At 37.8% G+C, this 23,233-nt stretch overlaps 1 protein-coding gene across 3 annotated transcripts; it reads right to left on the reverse strand.

Annotated features, from left to right (window-relative positions):
- Nucleotides 1-2,104: 2,104 nt before the first annotated feature.
- On the reverse strand, nt 2,105-22,313 carry LOC114642569 (atypical kinase COQ8A, mitochondrial-like). Of its 3 annotated transcripts, none has more exons than XM_051922963.1 (15): nt 22,110-22,313; nt 14,288-14,439; nt 12,597-12,830; nt 12,183-12,249; nt 11,013-11,090; nt 10,171-10,293; nt 9,723-9,949; nt 9,447-9,528; nt 9,056-9,149; nt 4,985-5,126; nt 4,586-4,693; nt 4,289-4,354; nt 4,078-4,164; nt 2,783-3,973; nt 2,105-2,501 (listed from the first exon to the last, which is right to left on the reverse strand). In XM_051922963.1, exons 2-14 carry the CDS (start codon nt 14,435-14,437, stop codon nt 3,647-3,649), a joined length of 1,785 nt encoding a protein of 594 aa, XP_051778923.1. In that variant the 5' UTR covers nt 14,438-14,439; nt 22,110-22,313; the 3' UTR covers nt 2,105-2,501; nt 2,783-3,646. The 3 variants fall into 3 exon arrangements, with proteins under 3 accessions (XP_051778923.1, XP_051778920.1, XP_051778922.1); XM_051922960.1 differs by having other exon boundaries at nt 22,007-22,157; XM_051922962.1 differs by lacking the exon at nt 22,110-22,313 and adding an exon at nt 16,074-16,093.
- Between the last annotated feature and the right edge of the window lie 920 nt (nt 22,314-23,233).

A 23,233-nucleotide genomic window follows, 5' to 3' on the forward strand; every position in this document is an offset into this window, starting at 1 on the left:
ACGCGAGGTCCGTACAGGAAAGGCTTTGACGCTTTTTGCCGTGGTTGAGGTAGTGTGTACTTCAAACTGTATACCGATAATTCTCTTTCCGATCAATTGCTGCTGTGATTCCCCACTCAGATACAGTGATATAAATACTCCGAGTGGTGCAGTGAGAGTAATATGGAAAAAGATGATCCGCAGTGGCAACCCTTAACGGGAGCAGCAAAAAGGAGAAGATGCAGTGAGAGTTACAACGCTAAAGCAGTTATGGTATTTGGAATACTATGGCTATTCCCTGGCCCATTATATTGCTGCAGGTTAATTACAATCAGATGCATTACACCAGGGGTAGGCAACGTCGGTCCTGGTGAGCCGCAGTGGCTACAGGTTTTCATTCCAACCCAATTGCTTAATTAGAAATCAATCATTGCCAATCTCAGACCTTATTTAATTTTATGGCTTGTTAGTCTGTGCAATGTAAGGCTCTTATATCGTAGATTTTTTTCCTTTCCAATGATATCATCCAAATGATATGAAGCCTAAAACAGATCATTTTCAGTCTGTCACATTTTTCTATTAAGTGTTTTATTAAATCAAACCGTGCATGATGAACACACACAGATGTAATTGGAAAAAAGCTAGCTGGAGAACTGCTGGCTGCTTTGTCTTTTACATCTTACTGCTAATAAGGAGCAATTAAAACACTGAATGCAGCAGTTTAAGATTGAAATAAGCAATTAAGGTTGGAGAACCTTAACAAGCGAGACCACTAAAATGAAGCATCAAAATGTCACTTAAGCAATATGTGCTTCATCAGCAATAATTGAGTTCTCGTTAAGGAACTGGGTTGGAACAAAAACCTGCACATACTGTGGCACTCCAGGACCGACGTTGCCTACCCCTGCATTACACTGAAATTAACTGCATATTGTTTATTAGTGTATTTATAAAGCCACGTCAGGAACATGGGTCTAAGAAAGAAAGGGTGACCACAGAGAAACAGTAGCACTGCTTTGACGCTGGGTGCCGCCAGTCTGCAAAACCGAGCGGAGAAATTGCGTACGCCAAGGTATGAGGTACTGTGGAAATGTGCGTGGCTTTACGCCAAGTTTAGGTTTTATACATCGCGATTTGAGTGTGGAAGCGTTCGTAGGCAACATTTCTGTGCGTACGCACCGTTTATACATGAGGCCCCTGATCTGTAGCATAAATGCATCTCAAAACAACAAATAATGTGAATGTTCTGGAGTGACTGAGTCAAAGTCCAGATCTCAGTGCCATCGAGAATGTGTGGCTGGTTTTTAAAAGGCTGTTCATTCGTGATCTACAATGCAGCTTGACAGCACTCGAGATGTCTTACAAAGAAAAATGGGGAAAAACTGCAATGTGCGGCTGTGCAAAGCCAATAGAAAGACCTGTGCAGGCAAACTACCAAAGATGCATCAACTCCATACCAACTCGACGAGGACACACTTGTGTGATCAAATAGGTTGTGGTTTATATTTGGGATTAATTTAGACCAATTTGCAGCAATCTGCATTTGCTTTGAACAACAGAAAAACGACTCTTTTAATGTCCATGTCAAAAAAAGTCGTTAAATCTACTATGATTCAATGTTGTATAAGAATAAAATGTGAAACTTCCCAAGAAGGTGAATACCAATCCTTCCTTTTGTTTCCCCCATGTTGCACAGGACAATATGAATTGACATATCAAAATTTACATGCATTGCATATCAGTTTCAGACACAGTTAAATATGATTGACACCCATGGTGCATTTCAATTCATATCTGGATTGATGCCATGCTATGCTATTGTATTTTAGGATTTCCTTCTTTGCTAATGGTTCCAATTCATATATTTGCATATAGGTGTTTTCATGTCTGTATGTGTACTCACTGTTTTAGATTCACCACTGCACACATGGTGGGCTCAGTTGGTACCCAACTTCACCAGCTCCATGCTGCACACTCCAATGACGGCCTTAGTTCAGCACACACAGTGGACCGATTTTATTAAATAAACACGTACCGAGATTAGCTGTTCTCAGGGATGATCTTATGATGGGTTTAGGACACACGGTCTGCAATTTTACTAATCAGAGTAAAAAAAAAAAAAACATTTTATTCAAAAATTATTTATTACAAAAGGAAATATTTACAGTTGTACAAAATAGGTTAATTTTTCTGAACCCACTCATTTCTACTCGTACCATCTTCAATGCCTTTTTCTTCATCCTCCTTGCAACACAATCCTACAGCATAACAAGCCTAGCACACATCACTAACCTTCGACTACGTACATTCTGTATCCTTAAGGTACCAATGCTCCAGCATTTGCATCCACAACAGAAATTTCATGATTATCAATGAGGACATGGATTGCACAAAAACTTTAAATTAAATTTTCTTTGGCTTTCCACATCAACGATTGGAGTGTTTTCAGTATTACATTTACTTTTCCTTCAGAATGAAAAAGAGGAGTGTGATGCACTTGTGATTGTGCACACTATATAGGTCTGCTGAGCTGCTAGTGGAATTCCACTAAAGCCACCAGTGGCCTAACAATGGAACCTGGTGTTTTTTTTTTGTTTTTTTTTAGCCTGATGGACATCAGGTCCTGGTGGGTGTAAAGACTAAAACTCCTTGCAAACTGCATTCTTCTGTTTTAAGGATGCAAATCCTTAGAATATGTTACACCATTTCAGGTCATGTCTTACTGAAATATTAATGGAAAATGGAATCTAAACTAGTTTAAGATTCTGCACCTCCTTCCAAGCTTCAGCTTCCTCTAAATCACCAACTGTTCTGCCCCTACAGATACAGCTTCCTGATTTGCAGACAAACAAATCTCGAGATGGAGTTACACAGCCCCAGTTGGAAACAAAATCCTAACAGCCATTCTGATTGGATTTTTATTAAACACCTAACATTACGTAAAGTGATTGCACTCTGTAAAGACTAGAATGGTCATATCTGCCTTCATATAGATAAATACATTAAAAAGGTAAGAACCAAGACTGTGAAGGAAGAAATGTCTGTGGTCCTATCTAAAGTAAATCCTAAAACTGGAGAGACACATACAAGAGAGGCAAAGCAGCAGAATTCTACACAGAAAATGCAACCTGCACCTGACTGCTGGAAAACATGGAATGGCAAAATCTTTTAAATGTTCATTTCTCCAAGAAAATCGAGGAGAAGCTGCAGAAGACAGTGCAAATAATTCTTTCATTTCAGCAATATGCTCTAATGTATAACATAATTTTGCAAAGGAAGTACTAAAACACGCACACACAAAAAAAAAATCTGTCTGTACAATTTCATAGAATGTAGAACTATGAAAAAACTTTCAAGGTCCCAAATAGATGTCCCTTCCAGACAGATATAAATGGTCCACAAGTGAAGTATCCCGCTCATCTGGTCCTGGTTCAAACTTTAAGTTGCAAATCAAACTGGAATCAACACTTCATGACAATTCAGGTTCAGTTGGTATCACTGTTACACTTCAAAATGATGTGCTGGCCAGTTTATAGCTCAAGGAACTAGACTGTGGTGGCACTCCTGTACATCCTCACTTCAGTTACAAAATTCAACTTCTCCACTAAAGTTACTCTTTGAGCCTACGTATTAAGCACTCAATACCAAAAGCCAGTCCTGTATTTCTTCAGATTCGAGCTCCTACTTTCACTGCTGCTCTCTGTGCTTCACCTACAAAGTTTTCCTTACCCCAGTATTTTTTATATGCTTGGACAAACATGTCCTGACAAGGAATGTGCGCTTTCAGTTTAGCACAAATCAGGAAAGAGCCTGCCATTTTCCGATGAAGTGAGTACGTCTCCTCGGGCGGAGGGGTGAGTCGATATTTCATCATCACTGGCAAAATCTGATGTATCCTGCGGGTAGTGGTCTGGCAGCTGAAATCAAATGGCACAGCAGATGCAAACGCCTCTCCCAGAATCATAACTGCGTCAACATGGGCATCTTTCATAACCTAGTTTGAGTAAATGGACGCATTTAATAAATAAAATTTCATACACTTGTCCTGAAATGCACATTTAACAAGACCAGCCTCTACAGCCAAAATTGTAGTCTTACCTTAGTTTCATATCCAGTAAGAAACTTCATATCAATTGATTTTTGCAAAACAGCTTCCTTGTTTTGCTCTGCAGCAGCTCTGATGACCTGTGAAATAAATTCAATACAAGCATAAATAAACTGAAACACAAAAAGATGAAGACACTCTTCTTTTATTCAGAGGTTGACACATCTCTAATTCAAAGCAACTGGTCAGACTGGTAGCACTTACCTCAATGTATTGATCAGTGAATTCCCTCTCAAAGCCCCGGGTGGCCCCGAAATCCAGCAGTGCCACCTAATGGGGTGGGAGATTAAAAAAAAGAGCATTTCTCTAAGTATACAAGAAAGTCAAAAGAGGAAGAGCTAAAAATGCACTCAACTGCTAGGCTACTCTTGGAAGTTTTCAAAAATTTCCAAAAATTAAGAAAATGTCTCAAGGGGAATGACTTGAATGCATATTCATTTTTGTTTTTAAATCGTAGGAAAGTCCAAAACATTTTTAGCAACATCAATTGACACTACTCACCTTTCCAGTCTGAGGGTCATAAAAAAAATTAGACCAATTTGGGTCTGTCTGCATGAATCTAAATTCAAATAGCTCTCGGATGCACAGCTCCAAGATCTTAGAACAGATCTGCAAGGGGGAAGAGAAAAATCAAATATCAAATTTGATTTGCAGTTGTATGTTATTGTACACAACTTGGTTCTTTCCACCCACACAGGTTTTATACGAAGGCCATACTCTGAATACACAGTCAAGCTTGGAACATTACACTTTAATATTTAAAATGCATATAAGATACATGCCCCAGACTACTATTCATTTTAACATGGAAACTCATCAGTGGAGAAGAAATTGTGCGTCTCGTTTTCCATCACGTCGTTTACAGAACCCCCACCAAACAGCGCTCTTGTAATTGCTCACCTTGTTCCTGGTGTCTTGGCTCAATCCTTCTGCCTTGTCCAGCGGATAACCAGGTACCAGCTCAGTGGTCAATATCCTTTTACTACTCAGTTCATCTATCACTGCAGGCACACTGAAGAAAGGATCATCCCGTAATAGCTCACTCCAAAGAAAGAAAGGAACAAAAAGAACAATTAGACTTCTTGCTTGTTCAACTGTCAATGTTACATAAACTCAAAAACCAGAATTCATTGCAGGATAACAGCTTTGAAAATACTGTGTATGGTAGGAACAAAAAGGGTTGAATAACCAGGCAGCCAGTTTGGCACACTTTACTGAGTGAATAACTTGTCAAACTTGTCACCTCTGTGCTTTCTGACTCATGACAGATGTTATTAATTATCTGCTGTCAGGGCTACTCGTATCTCTTGAGTACACACATAATCGTGGATTGGCCAAGCACTTTTGGAGGTAACAAAAAAAACAAACAGTGTGTGTTCATGGAATGGACCGAACCTTGACTGGAAAACAAGACTTATTCAAGTGAGGTTTACGGAGCAAAGTCTGGATTTCATTAGCGTGCTTCATGGCGTTACAACCCCTGCCTGGTGTTGATAGTGCAGGGGTGGGCAGATTCAGTCCTGGAGGGCCGCAGTGGCTGCAGGTTTTTGCTCCAACCCAATTGCTTAATAAGAAGCACTTATTGCTCAAGTAACACTTCAGCTTCATTTTAGTTGTCTCGCTCGTTAAGATTTTGAACCCTTATTACTTACTTTAGTATAGGTTTACAGGGAGATATTATAGTCATGGGGGATTTTAATTATCCAAATATTAAACTGGGATAACCTTGCAGATGGAGGAGCACAAGAGCAGGAGTTTTTAGAAGTAATCAGTGACTGTTTTTTAACACAGCATGTTAAAGCACCAACAAGGGGTGAAGCCTGTGTGGATTTAGTATTTTGTAATAAGATAGAAGATAGAATTGAGGGTGTAGAGGTGATTGAACCACTAGGGTCAAGTGACCATAATATAATACAATTCTCAGTATTTTCTAAGAGTGCAGATGCAAAGACTAAAATTGTTAAGTTGAACTTTAGTAGGGCTAATTTTGAGCTGATACACTGGGATAAGCTTTTAAGTGTGGAGACAGTCGAGGAGCAGTGGAACAGGTTTAAAAATGGTTTACATGTAATGCAGGACAGATGCATACCTAAATTTGGAATTAATAGGAAACTAAAAAAAAATCTTTTATTAATCCACCGTGGAGTTAAAAAAGAAGTTGCAAAGGAAAAAAACTGCTTTATAAAAGGTATATAAGACTAATGATAGCAAAGTGAATCGTAGAGTGTATGAGAACATGAGGGCAACCATTAAGAAGGATATCAGGGAGACTAAAAGACAGTTGGAGAGGAAATATAGCAGATTAGGCGAAAGAGGACCCTAAGAGATTCTTTCAGTATTTTAGTAGTAAAAGAACAGTCAAGGAGGAGGTCAAGTGCATCAGAAATAGTAAAGGGGAATTAAAAGATACAGACAATGAAATAGAGGATGGCCTAAACTTACATTTTTCTGAGGTGTTTATAAGTGAGCAATTGGATAACCTCCCAGAGGTAACAGGGACTACTAAGGAGGTACCGAGGGATTTGGAAATTACTGCTCAGATTAAATAAACTGAAACCAAACAATTCACCAGGACCAGATAATATATACCCTCGAGTTCTTAAGGAGGCTAGTGAGTACATATACAAACCCTTGACACATATTTTTAGGAAGTCACTGGCCACTGGAGAGATTCCGAAGGACAGGAAAATGGCAAATATCATCCCATTATATAAAAAGGGTGACAGGACAGACCCAAGCAACTATAGGTCAGTAAGCTTAACATGCATCACAGGAAAATTAATGGAAGGAATTATTAAGGATAAGACTGAGCAACACCTGGCAAGGACAGGAGCTATTCTGAACAGTCAGCATGGGTTTTACTAACCTGCTGGAATTCTATGAGGAGGCAACAAAAGGATATGATCAAAGTGGAGCATATGATATTATTTATCTTGACTTTCAGAATGCATTTGATAAGGTGCCACATGAGAGGTTGGGCATCAAACTAAAAGAAGTGGGAGTTCAGGGTGATGTTTTTAGATGGGTGCAGAATTGGGTCAGACACAGGAAGCAGAGGGTGATGGTGTGAGGAACCTCATCAGAACTAGCCGATGTTAAGAGTGGTGTTCCACAGGGGTCAGTGCTAGGGCTGCTGCTGTTTTTTTATATTATATATATATATATATATATATATATATATATATATATATATATAAAAATAAATGATTTAGATAGGTATATAAGTAACAAGTTGGTTAAGTTTGCTGATGATACCAAGATAGGTGGATTAACAGATAATTTGGAATCCATTATATCATTACAGAGGGACTTGGATAGCATACAGGCTTAGGCAGATTTGTGGCAGATAAAATTTAATGTCAGTAAATGTAAAGTATTACTCATAGGAAGTAAAAATGTTAGGTTTGAATACACAATGGGCGGTCAGAAAATCAAGAGTACACCTTATGAGAAGGATTTAGGAGTCATAGTGGACTCTAAGCTATCGACTTCCCGAAGGTGTTCAAAAGCCATTAAGAAGGCTAACAGAATGTTAGGTTATACAGCACGATGTGTGGAGTACAAGTCCAAGGAGGTTCTGCTCAACCTTTATAATGCACTGGTGAGGCCTCATCTTGAGTACTGTGTGCAGTTTTGGTCTCCAGGCTACAAAAAGGACACAGCAGCACTAGAAAAGGTCCAGAGAAGAACGACAAGGCTGATTCCAGGGCTACAGGAGATGAATTATGAGGAAAGATTAAAAGAGCCGAGCCTATACAGTTTAAGCAAAAGAAAATTAAGAAGTGACATGATTGAAGTGTTTAAAATTATGAAGGGAATTAGTACAGTGGATTGGGACTGTTGTTTTAAAATGAGTTCATCAAGAACACGGGGACACAGTTGGAAACTTGTTAAGGGTAAATTTCGCATAAACATTAGGAAGTTTTTCTTTACACAAAGAAGGATAGACACTTGGAATAAGCTACCAAGTAGTGTGGTAGACAGTAAGACATTGGGAACTTTCAAAACTCGACTTGATGTTTTTTTGGAAGAAATAAGTGGATAGGACTGGCGAGCTTTGTTGGGCTGAATGGCCTGTTCTCGTCTAGAGTGTTCTAATGTTCTAGTTCTCCATTTAGCTCATTTCCATTGACACCTGTGTGTATTCATCATGCACTATTTGGTTTAATTAAATACTTGGAAGGAAAGTGAAGAGAAAAAAGTGAAGCACTGAGAATAACTCCTGTTTTAGACTTCAAATCATTTGGATGATATCCTTAGAAAAGAAAAAAAAATCTAGGCTATCAGAATGACTTGACATGGCAGAGTTAAAGCACTAGCAAGCCATGAAATTAAATAATTGACAAGGATTGGTTTTTAATTAAGCAACTGGGTTGGAACAAAAACCTGCAGCCACTGTGGCCCTCCAGGACTGACTTTGCCCACCCGTGTGATAGTGCATCATCACTATTATGTTTGGGCTTTTTTTTTTTTTTAATTTATTTCTTTTGTGTTCGTCTTAGAAACAATAGGTGTCCAATTTTATGCTATTTACATGCTTTATCTTGTTTAGTTATTAAATTATGAGGTTGTGTTTTCCTCTTGGGCCCTGTCCACCAGCACCCCCCAGTGACCCTGTTCAGGACTAAGCAGGTTAGAAAATGACTGACAGTTTACTTCATATTAGTTTTCACAACATTTCATCTCAACATCACAATGACAACATATAATGAAAGTATTGTCAGTGGAGTTATGATGCTTTTTTGTTGGCAACTTCAGGGACAGGATTAGCAAAGCATTACTTTATTCTCCCTCATAAAGTGGCCGATAAAGAGAAGTATTTGGAAACCCATGAAAAAGTAGCTTGTATGTCACATACTGTAGCTCCCATCATAAAGTTACTTGTATCTATGAAGAGTCACCAATTTTGGGGAAGCTCACCCTTTGAGAGTAGTACTATGAACCATAAGCATTTACGTTCGTGCAACCTACCTAAACTGCCGTGCACAGGCTGCCTCCCTCTCATAATCACATTCAAGGGCGAGTTCTCGACTTAGTACCTCGATCACATGCTCCGGAAACAGGCCTAATGATCACAGAAAAAAAAAAAAAAAATGCATATTGATCCAAAGAGCAGAAGAACGCATTGGACAGTTTTAGGGGATCAGTTTATCCCCCTAGACATCACAATGATAAAAGTACCAACTCCCTCTCTCCTTTTCCCCTGCACTGGATTTTGAAAGCTACTTAAAAACAAATCTCCAGAGTCAATTCACTCTAATTGCCCTGCATCACAAAATACAAACTAGAATGATGTTACACTTTTATAGAACTCAATCACTTCCACTGCTATGGATAAAGTAATGCATAATAAAATACATACCTTCAGGAAGAGCATTGCTCATGTTCAGCAAACCCAGCATGTTGCGAACATCACTGTCAATGCTTTGTGCCACACCAGGATACTACATGATGAATACAAAAAAGAAAAACTGTTAAAAAATTAATTCTTGAGCAGCCTAAAAGGTAATGCAAGAGTTTCTTTAAACAATTAGCAGACCATAACAACTCAAGGCAGATTAAAAGGTAGCAATGAAAACTATATTTGGACAGAATCATTCCTAAAAAAAACTGAAGACTTTACTGTATCATCACATACCTGTATTTTCATTGCAACTTCCCTTCCATCATGCAGTCTTGCCAGATGAACCTGACCAATAGAGGCTGCAGCAAATGGCCGTTCCTCAAACATTTCCAATTTTGCCCTCCAGTTTGGCCCCAGCTCAGAGTTTAGCACACGCAGCATCTGTTTAGTCGGCATGAAGTCAGCACTGTGGCGGACTCTCTCAAATATTTTTTGAAGCATCGGGTTAATGAATGCATCATCTGTAATAGAAAAAATAAATCATAATGGTGAACTGTTTTTACATTTGTGCTTCATTGTTCACTATGCCACATCAAGCACCACATATTCAATGCGTGTATAGGTTAATTTAATTTGCTTGAGATCTGAGGAAAGTAAACTGAGATGATGCCATCAAGTTCAGTTTTCCATTTAGTCACATCTGAACTTCTTACAGTACATCCAGCAAGGCCTTGAGTCTTACCTTGTATGCTCAGCATCTGACCCAGCTTCAGTGCTGCCCCTCGAACCTTGCAAAGAGTTTTTACAATTCTCTCAGCATTGGATTCAGAAAGGATGTTACTAGCACTCAGTAGTTCATTGTGCCCTGCAGACAAATAGAGACCTTCTACTAGTATAAATCACTTCACAACATCTGAAAATGCTATTTGGCAACAAACTACATAAATATTCAGTAGTAGCAATCATAAAAATTAATATTCTAGTTCATGATTTTTGTAAACAGCAACAGATACACACACATGGTAATGACAAACAGGTAAATTTGCATAGTAACCAAATCTATTTAAAAAACACTCAAAAACATTTTTTATATTGGGGTAAACGGAATAGTGTTTTCATAAGGATGAATGTGACTAGCAGATGGCTGGCAAGAATAAATAATATATTCAGTTTTCCCTTTACAACTTTATGTGGAATTCTGCTCTACTATTGTTTCAACTATATTCTATACCCTAAACCAAGAAACTTCTCACTAATTCAAAAAACAAAATACCATGACACAAGTACATTTCTCACCTCCTATTTTGCATAATTTCCAATTCCAAAAAGAATACTGAAAAGAATCAGTTTTAAAAAAAATGCAGGACAGTTGAAGTTAAGCCTTTATATATTAAAAAAAACACCCATTTAAATCATATAAATAACATCTGTCTATACCTGCATATTGAATGAGAGGTATGCATGTCTCAGTGTGTATCTTTTCTATTTTTTTTTTGTAACTGAAAAAGATGCTGGTTCAAATACTGTAGGGATGATTTCCCATTTTCTTTTATGAATGCCAAGGACTGTATACTGTATACTCACCATTTTCTCCCTCACTGCGCCAAAATGACTTCTTTGCAGCTTCAACTAGTGTGCCAATACCTATTCCAACGGCTAGACCTAAGGGAAAAGACAAATATATACAGGTAAACCACTGTGTTGTCACTTATCCATTTTACAACAGAAGGATTAGTGTAAGATTCAAATTATGGTAACAGCACCTTGGGGTTATAGCTTAGATTAAAAAAAAAAAAAAAAAAAGCTGCCATACCAAAAGGTAAAAAAAAACAACAATATGCTAGTCTTAATCAGATCAGCCAAGCCAAAGTGAAAGGATAAATATTTTTTCAAGGTTTACAACAGGACAAAGGTCCAATAAAGGTAGAATAAAAAAAACAAACTACGTCACAAATACTTTCAAGGTGACCATGTGTCCAGCCCACTTTTAACATCAAGCAATTGCTTTGATACTCAGGTAAACAATATTTCAACCTTGAGCTATAAGGCAATCTCTGGATCAGAGCCTGTGCAAACAAGTGTAATACCACAAAGAACACACCCAGTACCAAAGGAGACGTAACTTTGTGTAAGAGTTTGCAGTGAGAACTGCACAGATGTTACAAAAGAATTGGCACAGAATATGTGCCAGACAACACTAAAGAGGTCGTCATTCACGATTATAAATCAGTCCAAACAAGTAAATAAACAGACAGATAAAAGTTCTGTATCAATATAAACTTGTATTTAGAAGTATCTATCTATCCTTAGTAACAACAGTGGAACATGCACTTTTTTGCCTCCCAACATAGCATAGATGTGAACTTTGCATCCTTTTAAGATAATCTAAAGCAGGTTTATCCAGCTCTTAACAAATGACATCCTACCCTCTAGCAGGATCAGCACCTCAGTTAACAAGCCAAGGTGAGAATCTTTACCCAATTACAAACACAGTTGTGTGCCTGTGTGAAAACAACTAATGAGGATCAAGTCCTATTTCAAACCATTTCAGATAAACGTCAGGATATTTATAAACGGGATTAAATCACACACTCCCACTAGAGCTCCATAAAATTAGATGTGAAAGGATAAAAGTGATTAAAGTGGAATGAAGAGAATGCTCATTGTCTAATTAGAAAAGTGCCACAAATTGATTGGGCTAAACTTCAAATACATGAAGGTAAATAAAATGAAAGTCACCAGAGTTTGTCTAACCTCCAAAATTAGCAAGCCTTCCTAATCTTGTTGCTGGAACTCTCTGCTCTCGTGCTTTTGCGCTTAGCTGAAAAAAATACAGAAATAAATTAGGACATTGTACTGTATACTTGCATCTTATTAATATACCAAAACCTTCTCTGTGACTCTCGCACTAAGTTTTAGAATATTGTATTTATTTTTGGACAGCAAAGTAGCACAGATAGTGCCTCACACATCCAGAGTCCTTGGTTTGAACTTCAGGATGAACTGGTAACCAGTCTCTGGCTGGTGCTGCCTTTCACTAAGTGCTGCTGGGACAGGACACATGACCCTGAACAGGATTAAGCTGGTTTGAAAATATAGGATTTAATGTGACTGTAACACTATAAAGACCGGTAATGACTCAAAGGCAGTCACTTGGGCACTACTTACCACCTGTCTGTGTTGGGAACATCGTATTGAATTCATCTTGGTCTCATTCGCCTTCTGAACATCAGCAGTTGCTATCCCACCCACTGAAGGGGTATTTTGGTGAAAACTGGAAGACTGGCAAATTGTCCCAGAAAAGGGCCAGTGCCTCCTATATGCATCTGCCCCAAATAATGAAGGTCTGCTGTGTGGAACTGATGCGTAAAGTTCACGTGATGTTCGAGACCTTGTGAAATACTAAAGAGGAAAAACAAAAAACAGAAAAAATATTACTGCAAAAGAGATATCATGGTACTGTATGTGGAATTAAGAACGACCCCAAAACCAGCACTTCTAATTATGATGCACCCAAGTAATCCTTTAAACTTAATGGAAGATAATTTCAATGCAATCATTTATATATACACACACACACATTTTAGCAGACACAAAACTTTAAATGAGAAAACAACCAATACCTTGGTGCAATATTTCTTTAAAATACTTTCTTAATCTACTAAAAGCTTTTCAAAATTTGTTCAATACAATTTTAAAAGAAAAACAGGCACCTAAACCAATTTACATCTTTGGGCTTTTCCCAGTCTCACTATGAAATTCAGCCTTGTCCTTTTTAACTACTCGAAATGGTCATTTACTGTTAAAAGAATGTTTTAAATGAGTGCACTGTAAGACCAATGAGGCATTCGCTTGCAATATCTCATGGCCATAATTAATTCAATTTGTAGGTTGTACTGGAAGACTCATTTCCTTATATTATTTAAGTATAAATAATACTGCATATACCTTGTTAAAGTATAACGTTCATATATTCACATTTTATTCTAAATAGATTATGCCAAATCTATAGGAAGATTTTAAACTAACAGGTATTAATTAGAGCAATAATCTATTTATATGCAAGTAGATCAATGACGAAATTGGGGGAAAAAAAACTGCATATATTTTTTACACACATCTATTCAAAAAGTGTTTTTTGTAACTTAACATAAAACCTCTGAAGTTTTTCTCACCAAAATAATTTTCAGTGTTACACATCATAATGTACTTAAGAACTTCCATGTACCGCTCAAAATATGAAACTGTAGCATTCTCTAAAGTCATTTGATTCTTTACCCATTGAACAAAACCATCCACAATAGATATTAAGAAAACATTTTTTTTTATACAGAGACATCAGAAAAATAACTAGCAGGCATGATAAAACAGCTTAAATTGAAATAGAATAAATGAAAGTGTTTAAGTACATTCATTTTTATTACAGTATTATGTCTGGACGGCATGGTGGCGCAGTAGTAGTGCTTCTGCCTCGCAGTTAGGAGACCCAGGTTCGCTTCCTGGGTCCTCCCTGCGTGGAGTTTGCATATTCTCCCCGTGTCTGTGTGGGTTTCCTCCCACAGTCCAAAGATATGCGATCCCCTAAATTGTCCCTAGTATGTGATTGGTGTGTGTGCCCTGCAGTGGGCTGGCACCCTGCCTGGGGTTTGTTTCCTGCTTTGCACCCTGTGTTGGCTGGGATTGGCTCCAGCAGACCCCCGTGACCCTGTAGTTAGGAAATAGCGGGTTGGATAATAGATGGATGGATATTATGTCTGGGTAACCTCCACTTACCACATTTATGCTTAATGTTGGAATGCTTAAACATGTAAAATAATCAGCAAAAAAAACACAAGAAAAACAAAAATTAGACTTCTAACCTTTGCACCAAAGTTCTGTGAGGCAGATGGCAGAACCGAGATGGGTCTGATTTGTCTGAACCCAACACCAAAACTTGACACAAGTGTTCCATATGTTCTCACCAGGCAAGGGATTCCACGTTTCAGCACCATATCAATTACTGGAGCCATGTCTATATGGAAGAAACAAGACTCACATGTTAACTGAATGCCACTATTTGAGCATAAATACAAAAAGGTTATTCAGGGAGCTCACAAAAATATATATTTAAAATACATAAGCAGCACAAACAAAACTAACACTTTACCCTCTAAACCACATACAGTACACGTTTGAACAGGCAAACACATTTTATAAACTCATATAAAATATATAACTTTCATGTTTCCAAATTTTTACCTCGGACACCTACTTGCCTTTAAAGCAAAGGACTAAATTTTAATTACATTAGAGAACTTGCATTTGCTTGCTTTTTCTTTCTCCGTCAAGTATGGCAATGCGCAATTGGGCACTTAAACAGAGTTTCTGACTGTTTAGCTTCGACATTGATTTCACTAATCCCAGCTTTGGTGCTAAAATAACAAGTTACTCAGTAGACGTGACTGAATGCATGATGGTCACCTTCAGTTCTACAACCCAACCAGACAGCATAGTTTAAAACTGTCTGTAATCCTCCAAGAATTTTTATTCTTGAATAATTCATGACAAAACGAGGATATTATCTAAATTCATGTTTATGCTCTGCATCAAAATTATATTATCTACAACTGCTACTTCACTCTATTCCCAAACCAAGTATCAGGATAAACACTACCTATTCAGAAGCTTAAATAACATTAGTATAAGTCATTCTCCCATTACTTATTTATCCTGTGTATGGCTAAAGCAATATTTTAAAAACTACAATGCAATGCGATTAAGATTATTTTAATATTTACCATTTGGTATGTAAAGAGAAGTTATTATGGCAAAATCAGGGCAAACCTTGTAAGTTTAATAAGCATGCACAAGACTGTTATAATTTGAGAGTATAATTAAGAATTGTAAAACAAACAGGCAATAGTCTGCCCAGTACCTGGTGGAAACTGTCAGCTAATACCACCGCTGCATCAAAGTTAAGCTCTGAATAACTTAATATTTGACACTGCAAATTCCTCCTGAGATGTGTTCAGAATGAAGAACTGCACATTGAATGGAAACAGCTACAGCTTGACATTTGAAGGACACACAAAAGGTGCGTTTTTTTTTACTGAAAAAGTATGGCAAGAACAATATTCAGGATCACCATGTGCAACTACTTCTACCCAAAGATAAAAGGAAGTCTCCCAACCATCTGTATGAAAAGCTGTTAAACAAGCTTTTTTTTTTTTTTTTTTTTTTTTTTTTTAAAGAGATAAGGTACATGACTTATAAAATTCTAAAGAAACACCATGTACTATATACTGTAAATACATAGTAAAACCTATATACAAAAAAATGACATGTAAAAAGACACAAGTAATCATACCCTGATGAATCTAAGACTATAACATTTGTTTTTTTAAGTAGCACAGCTACTCTAATAGTTTACTAGTCAATAAATGGTCACAAAAACGTTGGCAACAAAGTAATTGCTAATATACAAAATTTCTTTGAAAAATGTTAATTTTGGCACACTTGCACAAATTCCCCTCGTGTACTTTATCCAGTACATGAAAGCAAGACAGAGCTCTCCTGTCATTACAAGGAGAGCAACACATACTGTATTATATTTTTATATAAACACTAGATTCCACATGCAGGAAAACTCTATGCTATTTTACTTACCTACTAGTCCTTTAATGATAAGCAAAAATAGGGCCAAAACGTTAGTACCTTCTGCTTATCTGAAATGGGCAACGACCTGTTCAGCTGTGGAGCGCGAGATCTGATTTTACTCCTTTCCTCCCGAATGGTAACTGGACCGTTCCCGGTTTGTTACGAAGTGGATTCACCAGCATTACGCAGCTACTGGTAATAACTGCGTGAGTAAGAGCTAAACTGCCATCATTGATGGACTTCTTCCGCACATTTGCGGTTATACCCGAACTGCTGGGCCAGCTGACTGTACCAACAAAGCCAGATGTGCCGCGGCGCACGTATGGGTGCAACACAAGCCTCCAATTTGCCGCCCCTCCCAGATGCAAAAACAGCCAAATAAACCTGAATTGACTCGTTTTAGCCTTTGGTCATTTAACTTCTGGAAACGTTTTATATAAAGCCATATATTAGTTTGAAATAAATATAAAAATAAATTAACCGCTGGCTTATGGCCGGTCTCGACGCAGAGCTTTGTAAACCTAATTACATGCTGGGAAAAGCATGTCGATTGCTGGCTAGTACCAAATCCACTACAAATCATGGCAAAAAAAGTTGTTGGGACATCAGCCTTCTTCTGCATATACACAACGCAAAAACATGCACGGCACGAATGTAAAAATGCATTTATCACTTTTAAAATGTGTTGGATACACAAGTACGTGTGGAACGTGATTCTCAAAAAGAAAAAACGCAAATGGCAAAGAAAGGCACTAAAAGACGTAACTGTACTGACGTCATGTGTTGGAACTATACTTTCTCCGATTTACCACTCGTGCTGTGCATGCTCTGAATACGTGGATGACTCTTTCTGCTTTAAGGTGCCATTTAAAAAAGTGCTCTCGTGGAGTCTCGAGGCAATTACGTCAAATATATTTTGCCTCACCGCAACTGAAGCCACACTGTGACAATGCACAACTTGTAATACAGGCTTAAGACTTGGGAGGGAAAAAAAACACAGACACGCCTCAAGTTAACAAAAGGGCCACTGACAGTCATTCACCGCTGAAAACAAAGGAGCGTTACTTTTAGTTACGACGCATTCGGGACAACAACTGCCAATGGTCTGCGAGCAATTCTCTTTTAAACGACTTTCTTGTTGCGAGACTGCCCAAAATCGGATTATTAGAAGAGGTGCAACTCCATTGACTACGTGCACTGTACACGCGACAGCAAGTCGGGATCACTTCTGGCACGAAGTGCAAAAAAAAAAAAAAAAAAGAGTCGCAAGGATGATATAATGAATTTGTAAGAACTGCCCGTATCGAAGCGACATTGGCAGCCGCAACGAAAGATATTCATACTTTATATGTAATTACATTCTAACTAAATAAAATGTACCCATACAAGTAAAATAATGCACGATTGGCTGGAGCCCAGTCCAGGGATTGTTCCTGCTCAACGCCCGCTGCTTCAGATAGACTCCAGCTGCACGCGCCACCATGTCCTGGATAACCGGTTTAAAAAATGTAATACTTTTAATTGGTGACACACATACATTCAAAACAAAGGGTAGAGGGTTTTGATTTGATATAAGCAAACAAATCCAGAGAAAAAATAAAATGTTCCCCTTTTGCGGAGCACATTCACAGAAACTTTTAAAGGCTACATTCAGTCACAGTTTACATCTTCACTTACTTGTAAACTGGACAAAAAACACAAAAGTACATGACAGAAACCAAGGCATATGGGTACACAATGTAATAATAAAGACTTTGCACCTGACTTTGGAATGGGTTTTGGTGTAGTATTTTGAGAGGGCAAAGGGAAAAAAAACATGAGTTGTTCATATATGTTAATTTCCCCTTGGGATTAATAAAGTATCTATCTATCTATCTATCTATAGTTTTGCAACACTTTATATATTTATTTCCATCAACTCAAATTAACAGGAAATGTCTGTAACTTAATCTGTGAATAATTTGAAATGTCTTGCTATTTTTTCACCAGTGAGCAATAATTTTTCTAACACATAAGCAGATTGTTTTCAAAATGCTGTCATGCAGTAATTCGAGTTTTAAACAAGAGGAGGCTATTGAATTTCATATAATTTCTTTTAGCAAATTAAAATCAGTAAAAAATATTTACTAGTGGTTAAAAGTGTGTAGAGAGACAATGCTAATGATAAAACTAAAGTTACTTGCTGGATTACACTAACTGAGGATTCTTAGAAGGTCTAGTAGTTACTGAGTAAATGGTTGAGAGTGCAGAACTCAGACAGGAGAAAAAAAAAAAAACAGGATAAACGGTCTTCCTTCTTGCCAGCTTAGAAAGCTGAAGTTTATTGAGGCGATGTTAAAAATGTACCACTTTATATGTGATTAAGACAGAAACAAATCCATAATTACTAGCAATTAAGAAAATGTGTAACTTAATCTGAGGGTGGCACGGTGGCGCAGTGGTAGAACTGCTGCCTCACAGTTAGGAGACTGGGTTCGCTTCCCGGGCCCTCCCTGCGTGGAGTTTGTATGTTCTCCCCATGTCTGCGTGGGTTTCCTCCCACAGTCCAAAGACATGCAGGTTAGGTGCATTGGCAATTCTAAATTGTCCCGTGTGTGTGTGTGTGTCTGTGTGCTCCCTGCGGTGGGCTGGTGCCCTGCCAGGGTTTGTTTCCTGCCTTGCGCCCAGTGTTGGCTGGGATTGGCTCCAGCAGACCCCTGTAGTTAGGATGTAGCGGGTTGAATAATGGATGAATGGATGGATGCAATTTAATCTTTACCACCCTTGTATTTTCAATGTTGAAAACAGAAATAAAATCCTAAACAGAAATTATTTTTGTTTAAAAGTAATGTTTCATATAATTTAATAAGTTGCTGTTTAAGGGCATGGTGGTACAACCATTAAACTACAACCTCACAGCTTTAATGTGCACACTGTATGAGTAGAGTATGCACAATCTCCTTATGTCCTTCACTGTGTGAAGGTTTTCTTCACACGGAAAGCAAGGTACTCTGGTTTTCTCTCACATCCTTATGTTGCGTATGTTAGGTTAACTGGAGATCCTCAAAGTGCTCTGCAATGCAATTGTCAATATATTAGTTGGTTGGATATTGCTTTGTGCTCTCATTCTCAGAAATCTGTACTAGAATAAGAGGAATTGTAACAAAGAATAAATAAATTTACCATAAAAAATATGTTGGTATATCAAGATTTAGAAAATGACTGCCCAACAACTAAAAAAAAATTGGGATTCTTCAAAGTAAATTTATTTAGAAGCTTAAAAGAACCTGGAGATTAATGAAGTACAGTAGATTAACAATACAACAAAATTCTTGCATCCATTTAATCCACTTGTTTAACAATTGTAAATCATAGATCAACTGCAGATGAAGCAAACCTATCAACATATACTTTTTTTGGTTCATCTGTGTAGCTGTATGTGTTATCATATACTTCATGGGCATTTATTTTAAACAGAAGGAGTCACATCAAAGAAACTATTGTATCTAAGGATTAATAAAAGCAAAAAACATTCCTTTTCTCAGCTGCAAATGTGAAAACATTTTGCAAACCTGCTTTAATAGTAACTAAGGGATAAACGTGATCCAGGAGACGCTGGAAAACTACTGTTACACAGGGAGGCTAACAAAGGTTCAGAAGATCGCACACAACTGGTGGTACAGTCCATTTATAACCATAAACCCATCCATCTTCCAAAACTGGTTTATCCTGAGCATGTTCATGAGGAAGCCAAAGTCCATCTATGCAAGTAAAGGGCACAAGGCAGGCACAATCCTGGGACAGGGTGCTGGCCCACTGCAGGGAGAACACACACGTGGGCCAATTTAGCAATGACAGTCGAACCTGACCTGCATGACTCTGTACTGTGGGAATAAACCAGAACACCAGGAGAAAACCCATGCAGACACAGGGAACATACAAGCTCCATGCAGCAAGAACCCAGGACATGAATCCCATTCTCCTTGTTGAGAAGCAGCAGCACTACCACTGCACCACCATGTTGCCCACTGTGTATAACCAATCTTTGTACACAAAATGTATACACGAATGTAGGTTCAATCATAATGAATGCAGATGAAGGCTCTGGCCCATCATTTCAAAAGTCCAAACCAATGCATCAACTAAGAGCAACAAAAACCAGAGGAAAACAGAACATAGGTATTTTGAAATTGCTGAAAGCATGTGAGAGCTACAGGTTTGTCAGATTCCCCAAAAAAAGGTGCAGCATGTGCACAAGTAGGCACTCCACAAAGACATTTTAGTCCATTACAAACCCAAAAAATTAACGTTTTTGTCCATCATGTCAATATTCACAGAGGTTTACTCAGTGTCACAGCTAGTTTAAATTTTCCTCTTAAGCAATTTAACTGTTTTGTAAACACAAGGAAAGTGAAATTCATACCACTGCACAAAGGAATTTATAACTCCATTTGAAAGTCTAATTTCCATCTCTCTGTTAATGTGGGATCATTTAAAAAAAAAAAAAAAAAACACATGTGTCTTGGTAAGCTAGATGGAAATTGCCTTTACAGTTAAATGATTTATGAGGATGCTTTCACGGAGGTGGAGAATAATGTTTAAATTCTCCTTTGTTATTACTGATGAATTTATTTCTGTTTTTAAAAGAGGATAATAAAGCACGTGCGGCCTATATTCCTACCGATTTGCTCACTTGAAATAGTAGAACTAAATCACTTCTCTTTTTAGAAGAGAGAAAAAAAAAAAACAACACAAGGAAAAAAAAAAGCATATGGAACCTCCCTCCAAATACATCGAATCTCTGCAAGTTTTGAAAACCAAAACAGACCGATCTTTTAAAAATACTATATATTATGCTACTACGGTAACAGCATGGTTGTAACTTGAGAAGTCTATCCCAAATTGCAACAATCCATCCCACAAATGTTCAGTACTAGTTAATTTTCTTGAAAATACTGTGTACCCTCCTTCTAATTGTTGGCAATATTGTGATTTTAACTGAGATTTCTTTTGAAAACAAAACACACCTTTTTTTTTTTGAAGCAATAGCAGGTGAAATTTGTAAACAGCTTGTCGCCATTTTCCAGAAGATCCACGTGGGACGACGTTGAAAACGTAACTGCAGCTTTGACAAATCACTTGTATTTTTGGGATGAAACGTGACAAAAGAAACAACATCCTAATAACACCTCAGTGACGCAATGTGATGACTGTAAAAATCTAAAGCTGAAGTATGAGGCGATGAATTAAAAACCTCAATCTGTGACGCATGCTGCTTCTTGGCTTAACCTAATCGGAACAGAAAGTCGTGAGCTGCACACGGCTGTCCGGGGACACAGAGTATTCGTGTTTGGATTGTTTTTCTCCAGCATACAAAAACAAGCACTACCACAGGAAGGTCTTATTACCTGATCAAGATTTTGATATGGCCACTCCCACGTTAATTATTTACTCATAACACTGACGCTAACTACACGGACTGTGTTTACCTGCACAAATCTCAAAGTCCCACTTTTATGCTTTTTACTTTGTCTGCTGAGGTCGCAAGAAACTTTAACCTGGAGAAGTGGAGGACGCAGGAGTCAGCTGGACAAATGTAACTCGCAAACACTCAACTAAGTACATCTGCTTAAAGCTTGCAGTGGGATTAAAATAAACACATGCACACACATTGACCACAATCTGCTTTTTCACCCGAGGGCAGCCCCGAGGCTGCTAAACCAAATCCACACCCTGCTGTGTTCAATGGTTATTAAAACAAACGGTGAAATACATAGTGATTCAAAATCAATATAAAAGGTATTTTTTCTACGTTTTAACTTAAAACATATTTTGCACAGTAAAGCAGTTAAAGCTAAATACGCCACCGTAGTGGCCGTTTTACATATCAAAACAACCCGCCACTTTGATAGTTTTACGCATAGTACTAACAGTAACTAACTTTTTCACATTGCAATACTCACTGCAATCTGTAAATGAGAAATCTTCGTGTTTCCCGTTTCTTTTGCGTTCTCTCCCTTCACTTAAAGCATAACAGAAAATAAGACAGCAACAAACAGACCGTACCCTGACATGTGCAGCTACTGAAAATCAGCAGAAAGCGCTCGACAGAAGTGTTTACACCCCTGACGTCATGCACGGGCCACCAATCACGAAAAAGCGAACTGAGCAAGCGGATTGGACATTGTTTGTGCACGCTGACGTCTCGTGTAACTCTAAAGCGGGAAAAGTTTGTTATTGACTTGTTTTCGGCATGTGTCGTGACAGACGTGCCCTAGCGGTTGGGTTTCACTCAGTTTTGTACATTTTTCAGTAATAACATCCGCAGTGTCCACAGTTGATCACTGAATAAACCCTTATGATAAAATGGCAATACGACATCCCATTAAGACCTATTGTTACGGGACTATTCAAATGAACTTGCATTTTCTCCATGTAGTTTGCTATTAAAACCAGTCAATACCAATGCCTTTTGTATTTTAATTGAGGCCTCCATCATTGATTCTGACATACTGATGACTGGGTGAGAAAAAAAATAATAAAAGTTTAAAATAATCGTCATTGGCTGATGCATCTTTGTTGGAAGATTTTTAAGTGCTGTGTAGAGCTCTACTTCTTGAGTTCAACTCTGGGATTTAAGGTAATTTTATTATGGTAGTTTTCTAAAATGCATATTTTGGCTTCTTCATATAAATTCCTTCTATAGCCTTTAAAATAATACACTCTTCAAGAAATGTGTATAATTATCTGTGGAGAAAGTTAATGAAGATAACAAAAGGTAGCTTGGAGTAGGTGTGTGTGTGTGCAAAACAATGGACTCACACAATGTTGTGGAGACTGACTCTTGACATATGAATGAAGAGCAAAAAGGTAGCCACTGTGTACTGTTGCTTTGCTGTTATACTTGAAATATCCAAGATTTTTCTCTGTCAATTTTTGAAAATCTTTTTTTACAATTTGACACTTCCTGTGGTGTCTGCACTGCAGATTAATTTGGTGTGCAGTGCCTATATTAATAACAAATGTTCATCCTTGGTTCAGCTGGTGTGTGACTAGATGTGTAGTGAGTGACCTGCAGCACAGGGTCCTTCTTTTTCACAGCTTTAGCTTTTTTGTCCTCTCATTTTCCAGGTTTAGCAGTCTTATCAATCTTTCAAGACAACGGCCATTTACTTTTTACATTTTTTATT

Source organism: Erpetoichthys calabaricus, chromosome 1 (genome assembly GCF_900747795.2).
Source record: "Erpetoichthys calabaricus chromosome 1, fErpCal1.3, whole genome shotgun sequence".
NCBI classification, from domain to species: domain Eukaryota; kingdom Metazoa; phylum Chordata; class Cladistia; order Polypteriformes; family Polypteridae; genus Erpetoichthys; species Erpetoichthys calabaricus.